This window comes from Ascaphus truei, chromosome 10 (genome assembly GCF_040206685.1).
Source record: "Ascaphus truei isolate aAscTru1 chromosome 10, aAscTru1.hap1, whole genome shotgun sequence".
NCBI lineage: Eukaryota > Metazoa > Chordata > Amphibia > Anura > Ascaphidae > Ascaphus > Ascaphus truei.
This window is the reverse complement of record NC_134492.1, coordinates 33,841,430-33,859,943: the sequence shown is the minus strand read 5'-3', so window position 1 is coordinate 33,859,943 and position 18,514 is coordinate 33,841,430. Positions and strand designations below refer to the sequence as shown.

The 18,514-nt window shown below is 40.3% G+C and overlaps 1 protein-coding gene across 1 annotated transcript in view; it reads left to right on the top strand.

Moving 5' to 3' along the window:
• The window catches only part of PLPPR5 (phospholipid phosphatase related 5), a 174,524-nt gene that overhangs the window by 127,451 nt on the left and 28,559 nt on the right, over window positions 1–18,514 (top strand). The window contains exon 4 of the mRNA XM_075616487.1: window positions 5,243–5,493. Within this exon, the coding sequence (XP_075472602.1) occupies window positions 5,243–5,493 (251 nt within the window). The remainder of the gene's footprint in view (window positions 1–5,242; window positions 5,494–18,514) is intronic.

Below are 18,514 nucleotides of genomic sequence, written 5' to 3'. Positions count from 1 at the left end.
ACAATATGATGCCAGTGATGAAAAATCAAAATCAACCAACGATTTGGTTATATTCATATATCAGAGGGTTCTATTATAGTAGTGGTGGCCAAACCCAGTCCCCAAGAGCCAACAACGGGCCAGATTTTACGCCTATCCCTGTTTCTGCACAGGTGGTTCAATCAAAATGACTCGAGACACTGATTGAGCCTCCTGCGCTCAAGCAGTGATATCCTTAATACCTGCTGATTGAGCCACCTATGCTTAAGCAGGGATAGCCTTACATCCTTGCTTGTTGGTGGCCCTTGAGGACTGAGTTTGGTTGCCCATGTATTATAGCATTCAGTATTTGGTGAGGCCACCGAAGCTGTACAGCTTTTCCAATTCATGCAATGCCCTTTTTCATAAACCTTTTCCCAATGGATTCTCTAAAAGTAGTCAATACCACTTATACTGGCCGTTTGTATGTGAATCAGGACTAATGATCATGGGAAGCCGAGTGGATGAATTGGCTGGTCAACTGGATTACTAACATACAACATACTTTGCAGATAATGGTAATAAAAGTACATCATGGCATGTACAGCATATAATTACATTGAAATCTTGCTTTAAAGTGTGTACATTATGACTAATATGGTAGATAGATGAATGTTGAATTAATAAAAGATAAACCAACCTTAGCCTCCAGCCATAAGGTAACCAACGATATATGAATATTGTGCCAAATACGTCTCTGCCTCCCAGCCAAGAGCTTAAACTTATCACACCAAAACGTCAACATAAACGCCAAACAATGAAACAAAGCCCTGACCACCAGCGAATTCAAACATCTATATATATATTTTTTTTATATATAACTATGAAAAAAATATAACAGATTTTAACACAATTAAGAAATGTAACCATCTTAAATGAAATTTAATAAAACCTTAAGATTAACAAAATACTCCTTAATAAAACAAAGGGAGGGAGGTCAATCAAGGTAAATTGAAAAAAAAAAATGTGTGTGTGCTGATCATGCGCATTTTAAGTGAAACTTCTTTGTCTTTTGTCACTGTTTTGTCACAGAAATTGTATTTGTAATGGTGATGTTTTTAATTAATAATCAAAACACAATTTCAGTGCCAAAACTCAAAGATGTTTGACTTAGAACACGTGTTTTAGCTATTTGCACTTCTATATTTATAGTAACTGAATTCCTTGTGTGTGTGTGTGTGTGTGTGTGCTCGGCAGCTCATGGGGGGGCGGGAGGGGGTGCACGGCAGCTCACGGGGGGACGGGAGGGCTTGTTTGGTGGCTCACTCGGCAGAGGGTGTTTGGCGGCTCACTGTGTGTGTGTGTGTGTGTGTGTGCGCGTGTGTGTATTCGTGTTCCTCCTGACTCCTGCTGGTGGAAGCTGGCAAAATTCAGTGGCAGTGAATGTCAAGGACGGCTTCTTCTGCCAGCAGTGATATCACTTCCGTCTCCATCAACTCCATTCACTGCCCCTGAATTATGCTCATGTGGTAGGTGCCGCTAAAGGGGTTTCACTTCAATAATAACCCCTCAATTGCCTCTGCAACCCTTATACAAGCTTCCGACTGCCACCCACGAGCTTCTCAGCTGCCCCCGCCTGCCCCGCGCTTTCACAATCAACCATCCTAACTGCTGAGTGCGCGTCCCCCAAACTGCCCAAACAACAAAATAAAAGAGCAAACCCCTGACGGCAGAGTGCGACCGCCTAGAAATGTTCCTGTTTGACCGAGGGTCAGCGTCCGTGCGCACAAGCTGTCCTCTGGCCAAAGACCAGGGCCCTGCCTATACCAAGTGCTTTTCTTAATCAGTCAGTGTGTGTGACGAGGCGGGGTGAAGTAATTCATCCCACAGTGTGCATTATTTTACAACATTGCCATTGCTTTTCTGCATTCTGCATGAGTTTATTGTATGTATGCATGTATAGCTATGTGCCTGTTCTGTATGTTTATAATAAAATGATGTGACCTTGACATGGCAGGCAGGCAGGCTTAACATGTTCATACAAAATATTATTATGTATAGAGCTTCCAAACGTCTCTCCTTCATATATAAACCTCTAACCTCATATGGTATATAGGACTTTACATAAATGGACAGCAGCAAAGAACATTTGGACAATTAAAAAATAACGTAAACCTCCAGCACTCCCAGGAATAAAAACGAGAGAATTGTTGAAGAATAAGCTATTTATTTTATGACAACATCACGTTCTCTCCCGCACTATATTGGAGGTATTACATGTGATATGCGACATCACATAACCCTCACCCCAAAAATGAGACCATATCTAAGTGAAATAAACTGAAGTACAAGCACCCCTATCTAAATGCAATAAACTAAATAAGAGTCTTATCTCAGGGGTGCTAAACTGCAATCCTCAAGCCCCCCCCCCCCAACAGGTCAAGTTTTCAGCTTCAGCACAGGTGGCTCAATCAGTCTCTGCTTCAGCACAGGTGGCTCAATCAGAGCCTCTGAATGAGCTACCTGTGCTGAAGCTGTGATATCCTGTAAACCTGATCGGGGAGGGGGGCGCTTGAGGACTGGAGTTGCACACCCCTGCTGTAGGACAGCGTTTTAGGTATATCTGAATGAGAATGCTGCATTATTGTCTTTGTAGAAATATATAACTAAATACCTAATAACATGACAAGAATATATTGTAGCGCTAATAAGGGGAAATGTGTCACCTTATATTCTGTGGAAAGTCACTAGAGTTTATATTATATGATAATGAAACTCATTACCTGTTGATTATTGATGACAAGCAGAAAAGCAAGACTATATTAGGACATTTTGTAATACACACACAGTGGTGTCTATAGGAAACAAAGAACTTAATTTATGTGAGTGACTTCATCATCCTCCCTCCGACAATAAAAGCTGCAACGATTTGCAACAATTAGTCATATAAAGTTCATGTTTGAAATGCCCTGTGCTTTCTCTTGACTTGTTTTGTTAGGGCTGTTGTCTATATTGGGGTGTGGGAGGGGAGGGGGGTGAAGGACTGGAGTTGAGTACCCCATACCTATCTGCATCAATTACCTACAGTAAAGTAGAAACACACCGCATGAGAAATCTCAGCATCTAACCTGTAACCTAATGAAAAAAACTAAACACAGAGACTAATTGACGAGACTACTACCAATATGTAACAGAAAACACTCAATCTTTGAAAAAAACACGAGAAGTAAAAAAAAAAAAACACCACTTCAAAAAAGCCCAATGCTACATCCAATGTGACAAAAATACACAGTGAAATACCTATATATTCTCTTGAATACGGGTCACTTAGTTAAACCCTTTGGCCAAAGCGTTATAAGCCCTCCAGCAAAGGTAAATGAGAATGTGCATAGGTAGTGTTAGGACCTGCTTACTGGTCATGCCTTGATTCAAGAGAATATATAAGTATTTCACTGTGTATTTTTGTCACATTGGATGTAGCATTGGGCTTTTCTGTCTTTTGTTGTATACATTTGGCTGTAAACTATATATACAGTATATGATGTGGTGGGTTTTGGGGTTCTGAGCTTGCTGGGATTGTGTTTATTAAAAAAAACAAAACACTGAATCAAAATAAAAGGGGACTATGTTTCGAGCTCCACGGCCCTTCTTCTTCAAGAACGTGTGGAGACTTCAGTTTTTCCCCAACTTGCAAGGCACAAGAAGCCTGATAAGTCCAACGAGTGACACATTGGTTTGCAAAGGGGTTATTAGTGCTCTATATGATTGGAATATATCAGTCTGTGCAGTCCCTGTAATACTGTAATATTTAAGCCGTTTGTATTTAATATTCAAGCCGTTTGTAAAATATAATGATATATATATATCATTATATTTTACAAACGGCTTGAATATTACAGTGACTGCACATACTGTAGCAGACCATACAGGTCAGATTACCCACAAAACAAATAATGACATGTAGTTTACAGCAGTGGTTTTTTTGTTAAAGGACATCTGAGTGCACTTCTGCTCGGACTGATATTTCGACAATTTGTGGTGCTGATTAATAGACCTTAATGACCTTGAAAGTCATCCATATTCTGAGAGCCGATAAACTCCTTCATGAGTTCCGAAAATACCTTTCCAGGATAAGTGTTTTCACTAATAAATAGTGTTAACTGGCTGTTCCACAGTAAAAGCTCGCGTGGTTACAAACACAACCTATTTGAGCAAAAAGCTCCCAACATCGCGCTTGTGCCAGCGAGAGGAAAAGAAAAACAGAATACCAGAGTATCCCTCATGCAAATCCATGGTTACAATTGAAAATAATACGTTATAAACTTTGGTATTAAACCACTGACATTATCGTTACTTTTTCCACGGCACATCCACTACTGGGCATATCTTCTTCTGTCCTTAAACCTTGATATCATATTTGTTGAGGATCCATTGAGGGTCTCAAGCACAAGTACCTTTATAAGCAACTTGTTTTGTTCCATAAAGAAGTCCGAAAAACCTGTAGATACGTGACGCGAGTTTATCTTCGCTACTATTTTATCGAATTATAATGATGCTTTATATACTGTATACACACACACACACACACCCTTTTTAGTTTAAAAAACATTCTACAGACTCCACTGTTGCTAAATTGGATTTCTTACACTGACACTTGCTTTATATTTTTGTCCAGTTTTACTACCTAATTACCATATCTTGGTTGACCCAATGACTGACATATTGTGTATAGGAGTGGAGCCTTAATTGGCGTATTTTACCAACTGTCGCATTCGACGAGTTGAACATTAAAATCAACAGATCGGAAGTTCAAGTTATTTTAATGGGATGGAGTTATTCAGGACTGTCCAGTATACTAAAAGATTTTAAGTATAATTTCCTTTAATAAAACAGCAACACCAGTGATTTTGCCTTTCGATTGTTTTCATCGAAATTACCTAGGATGCATTCAAGCAGAATAATGCTCCTGCTGGCAAAAAAGAAAACAGACATTTGAATATGCAGTATCTTTACTATAGTAAGACACCACACTTCATATACACATACAAAAAGGCGCACATTTACTTAGCTGTGCTACTGTATTTGATAAAGACACCTTATTGCCTATTTAAGTGAGGTGGTTGTAAGGTATCTTCCAAACTTATTAAATATGGACTATTATCAGTTATTGCTTCTGTATTCATTCAGTTGTAGGATATGTAGTTCTTTATGCATATCCCCCACCCAAAAAGGTTAATTCTAGGAAATTCAATTTACGTTATGTATTTTGTTTCTTTTTCTGCAGGAATTTATACTTTTGGACTATTTGCTACAGATATATTTGTAAATGCTGGACAAGTTGTGACAGGGAATTTGGCGCCACATTTTCTTACAGTTTGTAAACCCAACTACACAGCACTTGGTTGTCATCAGTTTACACAGTTCGTCACGGACTCCTACGCTTGCACGGGAAACCCAGATCTGGTCATCAAAGCCAGGAGGACATTTCCATCCAAAGAGGCAGCTCTCAGTGTTTACGCAGCTATGTACCTGGCTGTAAGTACATCTTCTCATTCTGTATTGTGCTAATAATGTATATTCCGCATTTTAAGGATGTCTACATTAAATCTGCAGTCCCACTTAGCTGAAAAAGAAAAACAATTGACAAATCACATTAACAGAACAAATATCACTTATTTGTGCCCTGTGAATAAATGAATGTTTGTGTCTTTCGTGTCGGTACTGTATTATATCTTAGCAGTCAGTTACACATTGAATACACCTGTGTTTGGCTCCAGATTACATCATGATTACTTCTGAAGGAGGAGAAAGGGGGAGTACAGATCCCAGTGGAAATGTAGATTTTGCATTGTTATTATAAAACAGATTACATACAAATGCAATTTAACAGAATTCGCCACAAGGTTTCTAACCGCGTTCGAAGTAAGGTGTCTTGGGGATTAGCAAGACATTAGGTGTCTAGGGGGAGGGGAATGAAACAGATAATGAACTAAATGGAATAGAGGAGGATACAAGGTATGGAGGTAGAATGAGGCAAGTGCGAGTTTGACAAGCAGTGAGACACCCGTAGTAAATACAGATAATACTAGAAAACTTCTAAAGACTAAACCAAGTGGGCGCAGAAAGGAAGGAGCATATAAGATAATAGTACAGGCTGATAAAAAATTAAATTCATGCTTGCTAATGCAAGAAGCCTGACAGATAAAATGGGGGAGCTTGAATTAATAGCTGCAAGGGAGCAGTATGATATCATAGGCACTACTGAAACATGGTGGGATGAAACTCATGACTGGACAGTGAATTTAGAGGGTTATTCCCTTTTTTGGAAGGATCGAACAAATAGAAGGGGAGGTGAAGTATGTTTATATGTTAAACCGGATCTAAAACCTATTATAAGGGATGATGTTTATGAAGGGAATGATGAAAATGTAGAGACTTTGTGGATAGAAATTAGCAGTGGAGGTAAAAGTATAAAGAAAATGTTTGTGGGAATATGCTATAAACCACCAAATATCTGTGAGATTGAGGAAGCTAAAATATTTTTGCAAATGGAAAAGGCATCAAAACTGGGTCATGTTGCATAATGGGCAGTTTTAATTATCCAGACATAGACTGGGGCAATGAGATTAGCGTTACAACAAAAGGAAACAGGTTTTTGGGGGTGCTTAAAGACAATTATATGACCCAAATTATTGAGGAACCAACCAGGAGAGGGGCAATACTGGATTTGGTCATATCAAACAATGTAGAAATAATAACAAATATTCAAGTCCTGGAACATTTGGGTAACAGTGATCATAGCATGGTCTCATTTGAAATAAATTATCAAAAAATAGATTTCTTGGGTTCAACAAAGACCAGAAACTTTAGAAAGGCAGATTTTAATAAACTGAAGTCTAAACTAGTAGTAATACAATGGGATGATGTTTTTGCAGGGAAAAAAGTAGAAGATAAACGGGCAGTCCTTAAAACATTGTTAGAAAAGCACACTTATCAGTGTATACCCTTGGGTAATAAGTATAAAAGAAATAAGTCAAAACCAATGTGGCTAAATAAACAGGTAGGGGAGGAAATGGACAAGAAGAGGGAGGCGTTTAGATTCTTTAAGTCAGAAGGGACGGAGACATCATATCAGAATTATAAGGAATGTAACAAAAATTGCAAAAGGGCAATCAAATTAGCAAAAATGGATAATGAAAAAAGGATTGGAATAGAAAGTAAGGTCAACCCTAAAAAGTTCTTTAAGTACCTTAATAACAAAAAAATGAGAAAAGAACATATAGGACTCTTTCAGTGTGAGATGGATAGGCAGATTATTATTGGAGAAAAGAAAAAAGATGAGGTATTAAACACATTCTTTGCCTCTGTGTTTACCAGGGAAGAATCAAGTTCAATAGTAGTGCCGCAGGAGGAAGCCACAACCTCCATATTAATGAACAATTGGTTAACTGAGGAAGAAGTTCATAAGCGACTTGAAAAAATTAAAGTAAATAAGGCACCTGGCCCCGATGGCATACATCCAAGAGTTGTCAAGGAGTTAAGCTCAGTAATAGCAAAACCATTATATTTAATATTCAAGGACTCAATTTCCACAGGCTCAGTACCACAAGATTGGCGTAAAGCAGATGTGGTGCCTATATTTAAAAAGGGAGCTAGATCACAACCGGGAAATTACAGACCTGTAAGCCTGACTTCAATAGTAGGGAAACTACTTGAAGGTTTAATACGGGATAATATTCAGGAATACCTAATGGAAAACAAAATTATTAGTACTGCTGCGGCCAGCTTAATTCTAACATTTGCCCGTAATTTTCCGGGGCATTTTTCAGCTGGCGCCGTACTTGGGCGCGCGCCAGCCGCATCTTCGCATCTTCCCCTCCCCTCCCGCGCATCTTCCCCGCATCTTCCCCTCCCCTCGCGACCCCCTGGCTGCTCCGCCTCTGCTTCGCGCAGCTTCGCACATCTTCCCCTTACCCCGCTTACCCCTTCAACCTTCGGGGATGCCGGCGGAACCCTGGCACGTGTGACCGGCGCCACAGTGACGCGCGGCACGCGTCAGAAACCAGCCGCGTCTGCCCGCACATTGCGGTGGTGGCCGCAGGAGAATAAAGGCGGCCGCCACTGTAATAGTCAGCATGGATTTATGAAGGATAGATCTTGCCAAACTAACCTTATTTGTTTCTTTGAGGAGGTAAGTAGGAATCTAGACCAGGGTAATGCAGTTGATGTGGTCTACTTAGATTTTGCAAAGGCTTTTGATACGGTTTCGCACAAGAGGTTGGTGTACAAAATAAAGAAAATTGGACTCAGTAATAATATATGCACCTGGATTGAAAACTGGTTAAAGGACAGACAACAGAGGGTTGTCATAATTGGAACTTTTTCAGGTTGGGCTAAAGTTGTGAGTGGAGTACCTCAAGGATCGGTACTGGGACTCCTGCTTTTTAACTTGTTTATTAATGACCTTGAGGTTGGGATCGAGAGCAAAGTCTCCATCTTTGCTGATGATACTAAATTGTGTAAGGGAATAGAATCAGAGCAGGATGTAATTTCTCTTCAGAAGGACTTGGAGAGACTGGAAATTTGGGCAGGTAAATGGCAAATGTGGTTTAATACAGATAAATGTAAGGTTATGCATTTGGGATGCAAGAATAAAAAGGCGACTTACAAATTAAATGGAGATATATTGGGGGAATCCTTGATGGAGAAGGATTTAGGAGTGCTTGTAGACTGCAGGCTTAGCAATAGTGCCCAATGTCATCCAGTAGCTGCAAAGGCAAACAAGATCTTATCTTGCATCAAACAGGCAATGGATGGAAGGGAAGTAAACATAATTATGCCCCTTTACAAAGCATTAGTAAGACCACACCTTGAATATGGAGTACAATTTTGGGCACCAATCCTAAGAAAAGACATTATGGAACTAGAGAGAGTGCAGAGAAGAGCCACCAAATTAATAAAGGGGATGGACAATCTAACTTATGAGGAGAGGCTAGCTAAATTAGATTTATTTATGTTAGAAAAGAGGCGTCTAAGAGGGGATATGATAACTATATACAAATATATTCGGGGACAATACAAGGAGCTTTCAAAAGAACTATTCATGCCACAGGCAGTACAAAGGACTCTGGGCCATCCCTTAAGGTTTGAGGAAAGGAAATTTCACCAGCAACAAAGGAAAGGGTTCTTTACAGTAAGGGCAGTTAAAATGTGGAATTCATTACCCATGGAGACTGTGATGGCAGATACAATAGATTTATTCAAAAACAGGTTGGACATCTTTTTAGATGGGAAAGGTATACAGGGATATACCAAATAAGTATACATGGGAAGGATGTTGATCCAGGGATTAATCCGATTGCCAATTCTTGGAGTCAGGAAGGAATTAATTTTTCCCCTTAATGGGGTTTTTTGTTTGCCTTCCTCTGGATCAATAAGTAAGTATAGATATAGGATAAAGTATCTGTTGTCTAAATTTAGCATAGGTTGAACTTGATGGACCTATGTCTTTTTTCAACCTCATCTACTATGTAACTATGTAACTACTTAGTGAATATGGCACATAGGTTTTTACAACTTTTATGATTTTTGTGTACATCCCCTAGAAATAAACCCATGAAACATATCACGGCCATTAGTTCACTTCCATGTGAGACTGCATCTTTAAGAGACAAAGGAGCACAGAATAGTATTGAAATGCCTCTGTCACTGATTGTTGGCCCAGTGCCAAATACAGGATGCTAAGAAGGTGGAGACAATAGAGCAAGCATTGGGTACATTTGCAGTAACAACTTAGGAATGTAACCACTTTATTGCCATAAGGGCTTCTCTAAGGGCCAACAGTGCCAAAAAGCAGCAGCCTATAGTGGACGCATTAGTACAGTAGATTGTCTTTACTTTAGTTCCCTTTGGAAGTGCTGATCCCGTTCCCAGGAATCCTGCTATTTATGCCATTTTTAGCTGTTTGTGGCTTTAGACGGGACCGCTGTTACTTTAGGGTGTTAACCTGGTAGGGGTCAGATTTTGTTCCCGAAGTACAGGTAAAAGCTGCCAGGCAGTTACACGTTGCTCCCTCTCTGCAGCGCCTTCCAATTAGCAGATTCACAGAATGAAGGTCTCTGTGCCAAATGTAATCTCCTATATTACAAACCGCAGATAATCTTGGAGCGAGAGGCGTCCTCCCCTCGAGGCCCGAGTGACAGGCTTCCAGATTGAGCAGCAGCTTTGATTCCAAGCACATGGAAGAGTTTATTTGAGCTTTTAAGAGCTTTCAAGGCATCATTCCCAAGGGCAAAAAGTCACCACAAATAGCAAACCGCAATAGTACTGCAACGAGCAGAGACAAATACAGTCCGGATGGAATTCAATATAAAAACAAATACTGTACATCCAAATAATAAATACATCCAAATAATAAATACATCGATGAATAGGCCAGTGTAGGGAGAGATTAAAATGGGAGTACAGACATTGAATGCAACGCGTTGTCACTGTTTATCATTTTTTTTTATTCTAACACGCTACTCACCAAGAAACTCAGTACTTGGCAATGTGTAGGAGCTTGAGGAAGACACCCATCCCAGACCTACTGCTATTAGTTCACTTCCATGTGAGACTGCTTCCTTAAGAGACAAAAGGAGCACAGAATAGTATTGAAATGCCTGTCACTGATTGTTGGCCCAGTGCCAAATACAGGATGCTAAGAAGGTGGAGACAATACAGCAAGCATTGGGTACATTTGCAGTAACAATTTAGGAATGTAACCCCTTTATTGCCATAAGGGCTTCTATAAGGGCTATCAATGTCAAAAAAGGGGCTAAAACTGCAGCCAATACTGGGACTCCTAAGCACAGTAGATTTCCACTTTTTTTTAGTACCTTTCCAATCGCCCCCATGAATCCTGCTATTTGTGCCACTTTCTCCTCCTCCTGTGCCCTATCTCCTCCCCTTGACACTCAAAGCAGAATCAGGTGTACATCGGGCAACATTACAGCAAAGTACCTTGCAGCTTCGCCGCAAACAAGGCGGACATGAAAATAATGCTACTCTCTTTTTTTTTTGTTCTCCAAAACTGACATGATCCTGAACTCTCTCCCCCCCCCACTTGAAAGTCAAACCGTTTAAAAAGAGTATCATTATCTCATATTTAAATACACTTTGTAAATGCAACTCTTCAAACATGGGTTTTTTATAATGAAATATACACAGGCGGCTGCTATTCCTTTACCATCCTAAGCCGTGACTGTGGGAATATACCACTTCAAATGGTAATATAAAAAGAGAATAAATATATAGTGGAAAATATTCTGGTACGGAGAGGCCCCATTTGGGTTACTCTGTTTAATGAATGGAGCTTAGGGCTTCCCTGACAAAGAGAAGCTGCTTCACAGCATATTGAATATGGAGAGAGGAGTGTTCCAGAGACACCTGAACCACAATCTATCTAAGGAAAAATATTACATTTTGATGGCAAAATAGATTATTGTAGGGATCTGTAGACACAAATTGCAAGTGTACAAAACAGGCAAATAATTGTTTCTCATTGCAAAAATCTGAAAGAAAAACACTGCTAAAGTATAATAACACTTGCACATGAGGGAATTTATTTGGGAACATTTCACATGTAGCAAACATTAGCCACACTGAATAATTGCAACCTGGTGAAATGCTGTTTCTCATACAGTACTGGAATGCAAATGAAAAGTCATTTTAATAGCCAAGAAAATGATGCATGTATATGACATACAGCTATAGATACAGTTCAATTGTTTATCCAAGGAAGGATTTTATTGCACTGCATTCTATAAAGCAGTTACAACAAGAAACTGTCACACACAACATACTGTTACATAAATGATTACATTTACAATAATCACCTAATTACATGTGTTTGCTGAATTTCACAAATGCGAAGGATTAACTACTGAAAATGGTAACATAAGCTTAGACTAGAGAACACAAAGCTATCTTATTTTGTAGATAAACATTTATGAGAAGTGTAAACTACATTTGAAATAATTCATGATAAAATGTATATCTATATTATATACAAAATATGAAACCGCACCACATGTAACCTCCCAGTATTGATCTGCAGGAAATATTAATGAATGGATAACAAACAGAAACTGTATTGCCTACAGATAAAAAAAATGTATGTGCACATACATAAGATAATTACTGATAGTCGAGTCGAGTGAATTAATTGAAAGTGTGAGGTGGGCTGGTCCCACTCAATTCTTGTCAACCCCAGGATTATTGTCATTTTTATTTTTATATAATCATTCAAACCCCATGGGGGAATCCATTTGCAATACAGTATATCCTATTGATTGGGATGAGAGGAGAAATGTAAATAACCCTCCTTTATTGCTGTATGCTATGTTGGGTCCAAAAGTGTCTCATTCACATTTATAGCTCATACTGTACCCTAGTGTAGCCTGAAAAAAGACCAGTGTCTGTGGATGGATCAAACCTGATATTTGTGTTTTAGAACTTTTTTGACCATATACTGCATTAATACAAACTACTAAGATGACGTGTAGAAAAAGTGGTAAATATGGGGTTTGGCAAGGAGAAGGCTATGTGAGGGGGCGGGGAGCACGAGGGGGAAAGGAGCTAGGAGGTAATTAAATATTTCAGTGTTTCTGGATCTGAGCAGGTGGTAACATCCTCCAGCCTGCACTCATGGATTAAAGATTAGGTAAGAAGTAGGAAGGTAGAAAGTGGTTATGTGAAGCTTTTATTGCACGGGGAACCTGCAGTAAAGGGTTCACCTTGACGTGGTTGCAGGCTTATTATGCTTTGGTATATGGTATATACTCCGTAAACGACATTGCTTCATCTTTTTCATCATCATCAAATTCTTATTATGCTTTGGCCAAAGGATTGACAAATGGCCCTTAATTATGAGAAAAATAACAGCTAATATTTTACTTAATAATTTGTCATGTTGGATGCAGCATTTGGGGCTTTTTTGTGTGTGTCTTTTGTTGTATTCTGTAAAGATGACAGAAGTCTGGGTGGGGGAGTGTGAGCATTTGTGCTAACCTCTGGCTTTTTCATATGCAAATATAATTAGCATATCTAATACTGTATGCTTCAGTTCAGTTTAATATTCGCTAACAATGTTGTTTTTTTCCCCTTTTGACAAACATTCCCTTTCTGCCGTTTTTGTGATGTGGGTGGCTGCTATGGCAACTACTTGCTGAAAATAGGCCTTTTAAACCATTTTTTTTTAAATTGTATCTTTCCAAAGTCATTGCAAGAAAAACCTCAAAGATAATAAATGTTACAGATTCTTACAATGAACATGTTCAAATTTGATGTATTTAGCATTTGACACGATGTGTTCAAGAGGCAGGAACAAACAGACAATTTGTTCAGACATGTCCTGAGAAATAGCAGTGCTCTGGAAATGTATGAGTTTAGTGAACAGGATTATTTTAGGTAGATACAACTGCTAATTAATTGCACATGTCATGAAACATCTTGATGTGTTCTTTCACTTGAGCCTATATTTCACTGTAGTGAGCAGTTCTGGTGGTTTTGTTTTTTCCATAAACCTATTGGTTTTGGTTTTAGATTATGTTAGGAAGCCCCGGGCCCACCACAGTCAGTATCGCGCCCCCCCTGGGGGTCGCGCCCCCCAGTTTTCGCACCGCTGATCTGAGGCATCTTCCTGTGATGTTGGTTCTGTCTCCAGAAGCAAGCCACTCTGCTGTATCATCGTGTGCATGTTTAGGATTCTGAGTAACTTCTGAGAACGGCGAAGGGTTTCCTTGTTGCAGAGGAATTCCGTTTGGTGCTAGAAGTTTCTTGTTTCTATATGTAGTACTCACCATCTCGTGTTGCTACCATATAAGATATTTGTTCTACTCTGACTGTACCACTGCCGGTTGCCAACCTTTGTCAATTTCCTCTTTTTCTCCTTTCAAAATGGATGACGGTCTTTGGCTGTTTTGTAATAGTACCTCTTTTATGTTGATGACCTCAGTTTTTTAGTACATCAGGTTTGGGTATGGCTGTAGACCCTGGGAAATTTGATCTTAGGACTCTATTCATTAAGAATTGTGCTAGACTGTATTTAAGCCCTGTTCCTGGAGTATTTCTAATGCAGAGTAAAGCTAAGTGTGGATCAGTCCTTAAGAATGTTCTCTATGTATATTGTTTGACTTGTTCTCTTAGCTAATCCATTGGACTGTGGATATCCTGACTTGAGTAAATACTGTCAGTTTAAAGTCCCATCGGTCAGCAAAATAAATAATTTCTCTAGATATACTGTAAAAGGTACATGGTCTGATACCATCTCTTCTGGAAAACCTGGAGAAAATTCTTTCAATTTTGATATCACAGATTGGGCAGATTTGTCTAAAAATGTGAGCATCTCAGGATATTTGGAGAAATAGTCACAACTAGCAGATAGGAATGGTGGCTTTTGTTGGGGAAGTGGCTGTGTCCCTGAAACCTTACTTTAGCTCTGCCTACTACTATGCAGTAAATCTTTGCAATTTTGCATAATTACTTGTGTGCCTCCATTTTCTTTTATACATTGCATTACTATAAGCCTCTATTTGGGACATTGATGGGTTAGTTCGCACCAAGGTAATTTCTATTTTTTCCTTGAACTAATATTGGCATTGGGAGTGCCTCTGTATACTTTTGTACAGCATATTGGAATGATGTCTCCAATCAAAGCTATCTGCTACCAATTTCCTCTATGGCATACTGTATCTGGAACAGGGCCGCTGACAGGGAGGGGGGGGGGGAGCAAGGACAAGTGTCCTGGGCCCGGTGGCTGAGGTGGGCCCGGTGGCCCGACAAATCAGTTGGGGCTGACCTCTCCGGCTCTCTCCAGCTGCAGGCCTCTCTCACTGACACGGCCCACGCTGAGCTTCTGATGATGGCGAGTGCCCAGTGTCAGATTTCCCATTAGGCCAAGACCTAAGGTGGCAAAATTTGGGGGTGGCAAAAATTTCCGCCCCCATGTACTTTTGCCGCACTGTCCTGTCACGCTTGTGCTCTCACAAGCGCAGGGAAGAAAGGTAAGGACCCGCTAGCGAGGTGGGGAGGCCGCAGGGGATACGAAGGGAGGAAGTTGCCGTGCAGCTGGGGATCGGCGCACGCAGTCATGTGACCGCACTGCGCACATGAGAATGCGCGACGCGTCCGGAGGTGCGGTGCCTGCTCAGAGACAAGTGATCCAGCTGCACGCGTGCGCACGCTTTGACAGCAGAGCGGGAGTGCGCGCGCTCTCAGGCACCAACGCGGGTGTTGCGGGAAGCCAATGCTTCAGCACAGGAGTCTGGAAACGGAAACCAGGAAACATGGAACATGGAGTCCAGAGCACAAGGTAACATCCAGAGAAGGACTGCTTCTTGGAGAACGTCCAGACTTCTTAAAGGCATAGTGACAGAAACAGCAAGGTGCAGCGAAACTAAACATAACATAAGGGTTCTTAGTCTAATCCATTGGCCAAGGAATTATAAGCCTGCTACCACGTCAAGGTGAACCCTACTAAGCAGGTACCTACACTACCCGACGATAAACTAACCTCAGTAGTATGAGTGACTGTCCCAGTCTTCCGGAATCCACAGGAGATAAGTAAAGGTCCCAAGGAGGTCCAGACAGGAACAGTATACGATGAGTATTAGCAGGAACCAGGGCTGGTAGCAAAAGACTAAATGCAAAGAGAAAGTCAAAGAGAGGCTTACTTCCTGTCAGGAGGAAGAGGGCAGGGTTTGCCATAAAGCAAGATGGCGTTGCTTGCTTCAGAATCCTTAAAGACACAGGATCTTGACTCGTAGCTAGAGGGCGGCGATCAGAAGTAAACAGGTAAGGAAGGGACACGCCGCAGTAAAGCATCATACTCACTCCTGGTGCTGGCTGCAATTATAATGGCATCAGCTATCATACGGTATGAGGACTTTCAATATCCCCAAAGCTTTCAAAATGTTTCAATTTATTCCAAACGATACCTGCCCTGTGGTGTATTGCAGGTACAAAGATAGATGACTCGCTGTCAAGTTTTATCTGCCAATAGCCATCTTCTTCACATACTGCAGATAAGGATCCATTGTTCTTTTCTGCTAAGGGGTCATTTGCATATCCCATTAGTTGTACACAGGTGTCTCTCCACATGATGTCTAAAAGGTGTTTGGGGGGTAGATATAGATATAGAGATAGATATAGAGATAGAGATAGATAGCACTTGGGACTCAGTGCTTTCCTCTCCAGCAAAACCCATATATCAGGGTCTGCGCAAATCGAATGTTTATGGCGATTGTGCGAATAGTGACCACAAGCAGGATTACATACATTTGCACACGTTTGAAGGCTTTGTGAAATTAGGCAAACCAATGGTTTTTTTTTATCAATTGCTGCATATTCGCACTTGCGAGTAAATGCCATAATCGCTGTGAATTTGAATGTTTGTGACTAATCTGTCCATCTCTAGTTTCAAGCTAATTAATAGTCTGTAACAACATATGGTATTCTGTAAGATCCATGTATGAGAAGTGGGAAGCTGGGATCTGAAAAGTAGTCATCTTCAATTTGCTGCACTGTTCTAAGAAAGTCTCAGCTTTGAGAAGCAGCAATTACGTGATCCCTGCTAGCCAAGCGGCTACCGGTGATCCCTGATAGCCGAGCGGCTACCAGCATCCCCTACGGAGGTAAGTATCTTTGGAAGCGGGGGTCCCCGTAGCTGAAATTAACGGGGTTCAGCTCAGGAGACGTCCTGCTTCAAGCAAATGTAAAAATAAAAAAATCACTGCTTTGATTGCGTCTAAGTAACCAGCAGGATCAGAATTATTCAGAGTACAGCATGGTGTCAGAAGTAAAATTGCAGCTGAAGCATGTTGTGCCAGGACTATGGGCAGGCAGACTGAGCTACAGAGGATCAAGCAGGAATCCTACAGTATACAGGGAGATTGACAACTGTGAGTTCTTAAACATTACACACATACACTTCTTAGGAGACTTAGACACACATACACTTAGAAGGCACTGACACTGAGTTTGAAGCAGGGGAACCTGGTTCAATTCCCAGTGTCGGCTCCTTGTGACCTTGGCCAAGTCACTTTATCTCCTTGTACCCTAGGCACCAAAAATATAGATTGTAAGCTCTATGGGGCAGTGACTGTCTGCAAAATCTAGCGCTCTAGCTCTCTATAAAGCACTATGTAAAACTAGCAGCGCTGTACAAGAACGTATTATTTATTATTATACTTGTACCATGGAGCACTGTAGACCCTCACAGCCCATATACCTTGCTGAAAACTGGAGAAGGTTGCCCCTAAATCTACAGGTAGTTCTGTATTTCACTGCAGCTGAAAGCCTGAGGTTTAAAATACATGCAGTCTTATGACATACAAGGCCCTTGAAATGGAGTATGCAATATTATGAGCTTTGCCCAGCTACTCACAGTGAAGAAAGTTTTGCAAGTGTTTAAAGAACTATTTTGAGCCCAGGAGAAATCAAGTATTTGAAAGTTATCCTTTCTGGACATATATATTTGATGAGAAAGAAGACATTCATACGTTTGTAACAGAGCTAATGCAGAAATTCGCTGCTTGTGAATTCAAGGAGCTTGCAGAGTGCTTAAGAGACAAAATTGTGTTTAGTGTCACTGACCCACATTTATTGTAGAGGAGAAAATGCCAGAAACTTGTGATCTCACTGTTGAGAAAGCTATAGATACTGTATTTGCAGATTACAAAAGCTCAAACGAAAGCCATCTCAAGCACTCCTGAAAAAACTGTCTTTATGTAATATATTCCCGGAATAAATGCAGTACCACGTGCTGAAGCTGATAAGGTATCAGTAAGTCACATGGAACGCTGTATGGGCAACATGACACAGAAGAACCACAAGAGTGTGGCAGAATATATACTCTAACAGGGTGCCCTGCGTATGGGGTACAGTGCAAATAAATATCATCTAATTACTATGACAGAAGGTGCAAGTACAAATTACTGTAAATACAAATATAGGATAAGTATCTGTCGTCTCAATCTAACTTAGGTTGAACTCAATGGATACATGCATTTTTTCAACCTCGTCTACTATGTAACTATGTAATACTTGTAGTGGTCCTAAAGACATGTAGATTAGTTGCAGACTGTGATACCTTTTTTAATTCTGTATATTAACAAGAGGGCTCGTTCATAGGTGTAATTAGTGTTTACAGACCTCAAATGCCCTTTGTATATAAGGACCTTGGCTTGGTGAAACTATGTATGAACAGTATAATGGCATTTTGTGATACACGGTTACATAAACATCATGGTGAGTGCCCTTACTAAGCATGCTCAATGGTACCACCTAGAAATGAATGAGGTCCATTACTTTCAGCAAATAACTTTACTGTACCACTGTATCGTTTATCTTTCAGACCAGTGGTATTTTAGGTGACATTTCAATTTTCCCATGATCCCCTTCTAACAACAGCCAAACAATGGATCATTGAAAACTGTATGGTTTTTTAGGAAACATATTTATTGAAGTAAACATGTTTAGCCCCTAAGAATACATTGAAAGATTCAGATGTAATACT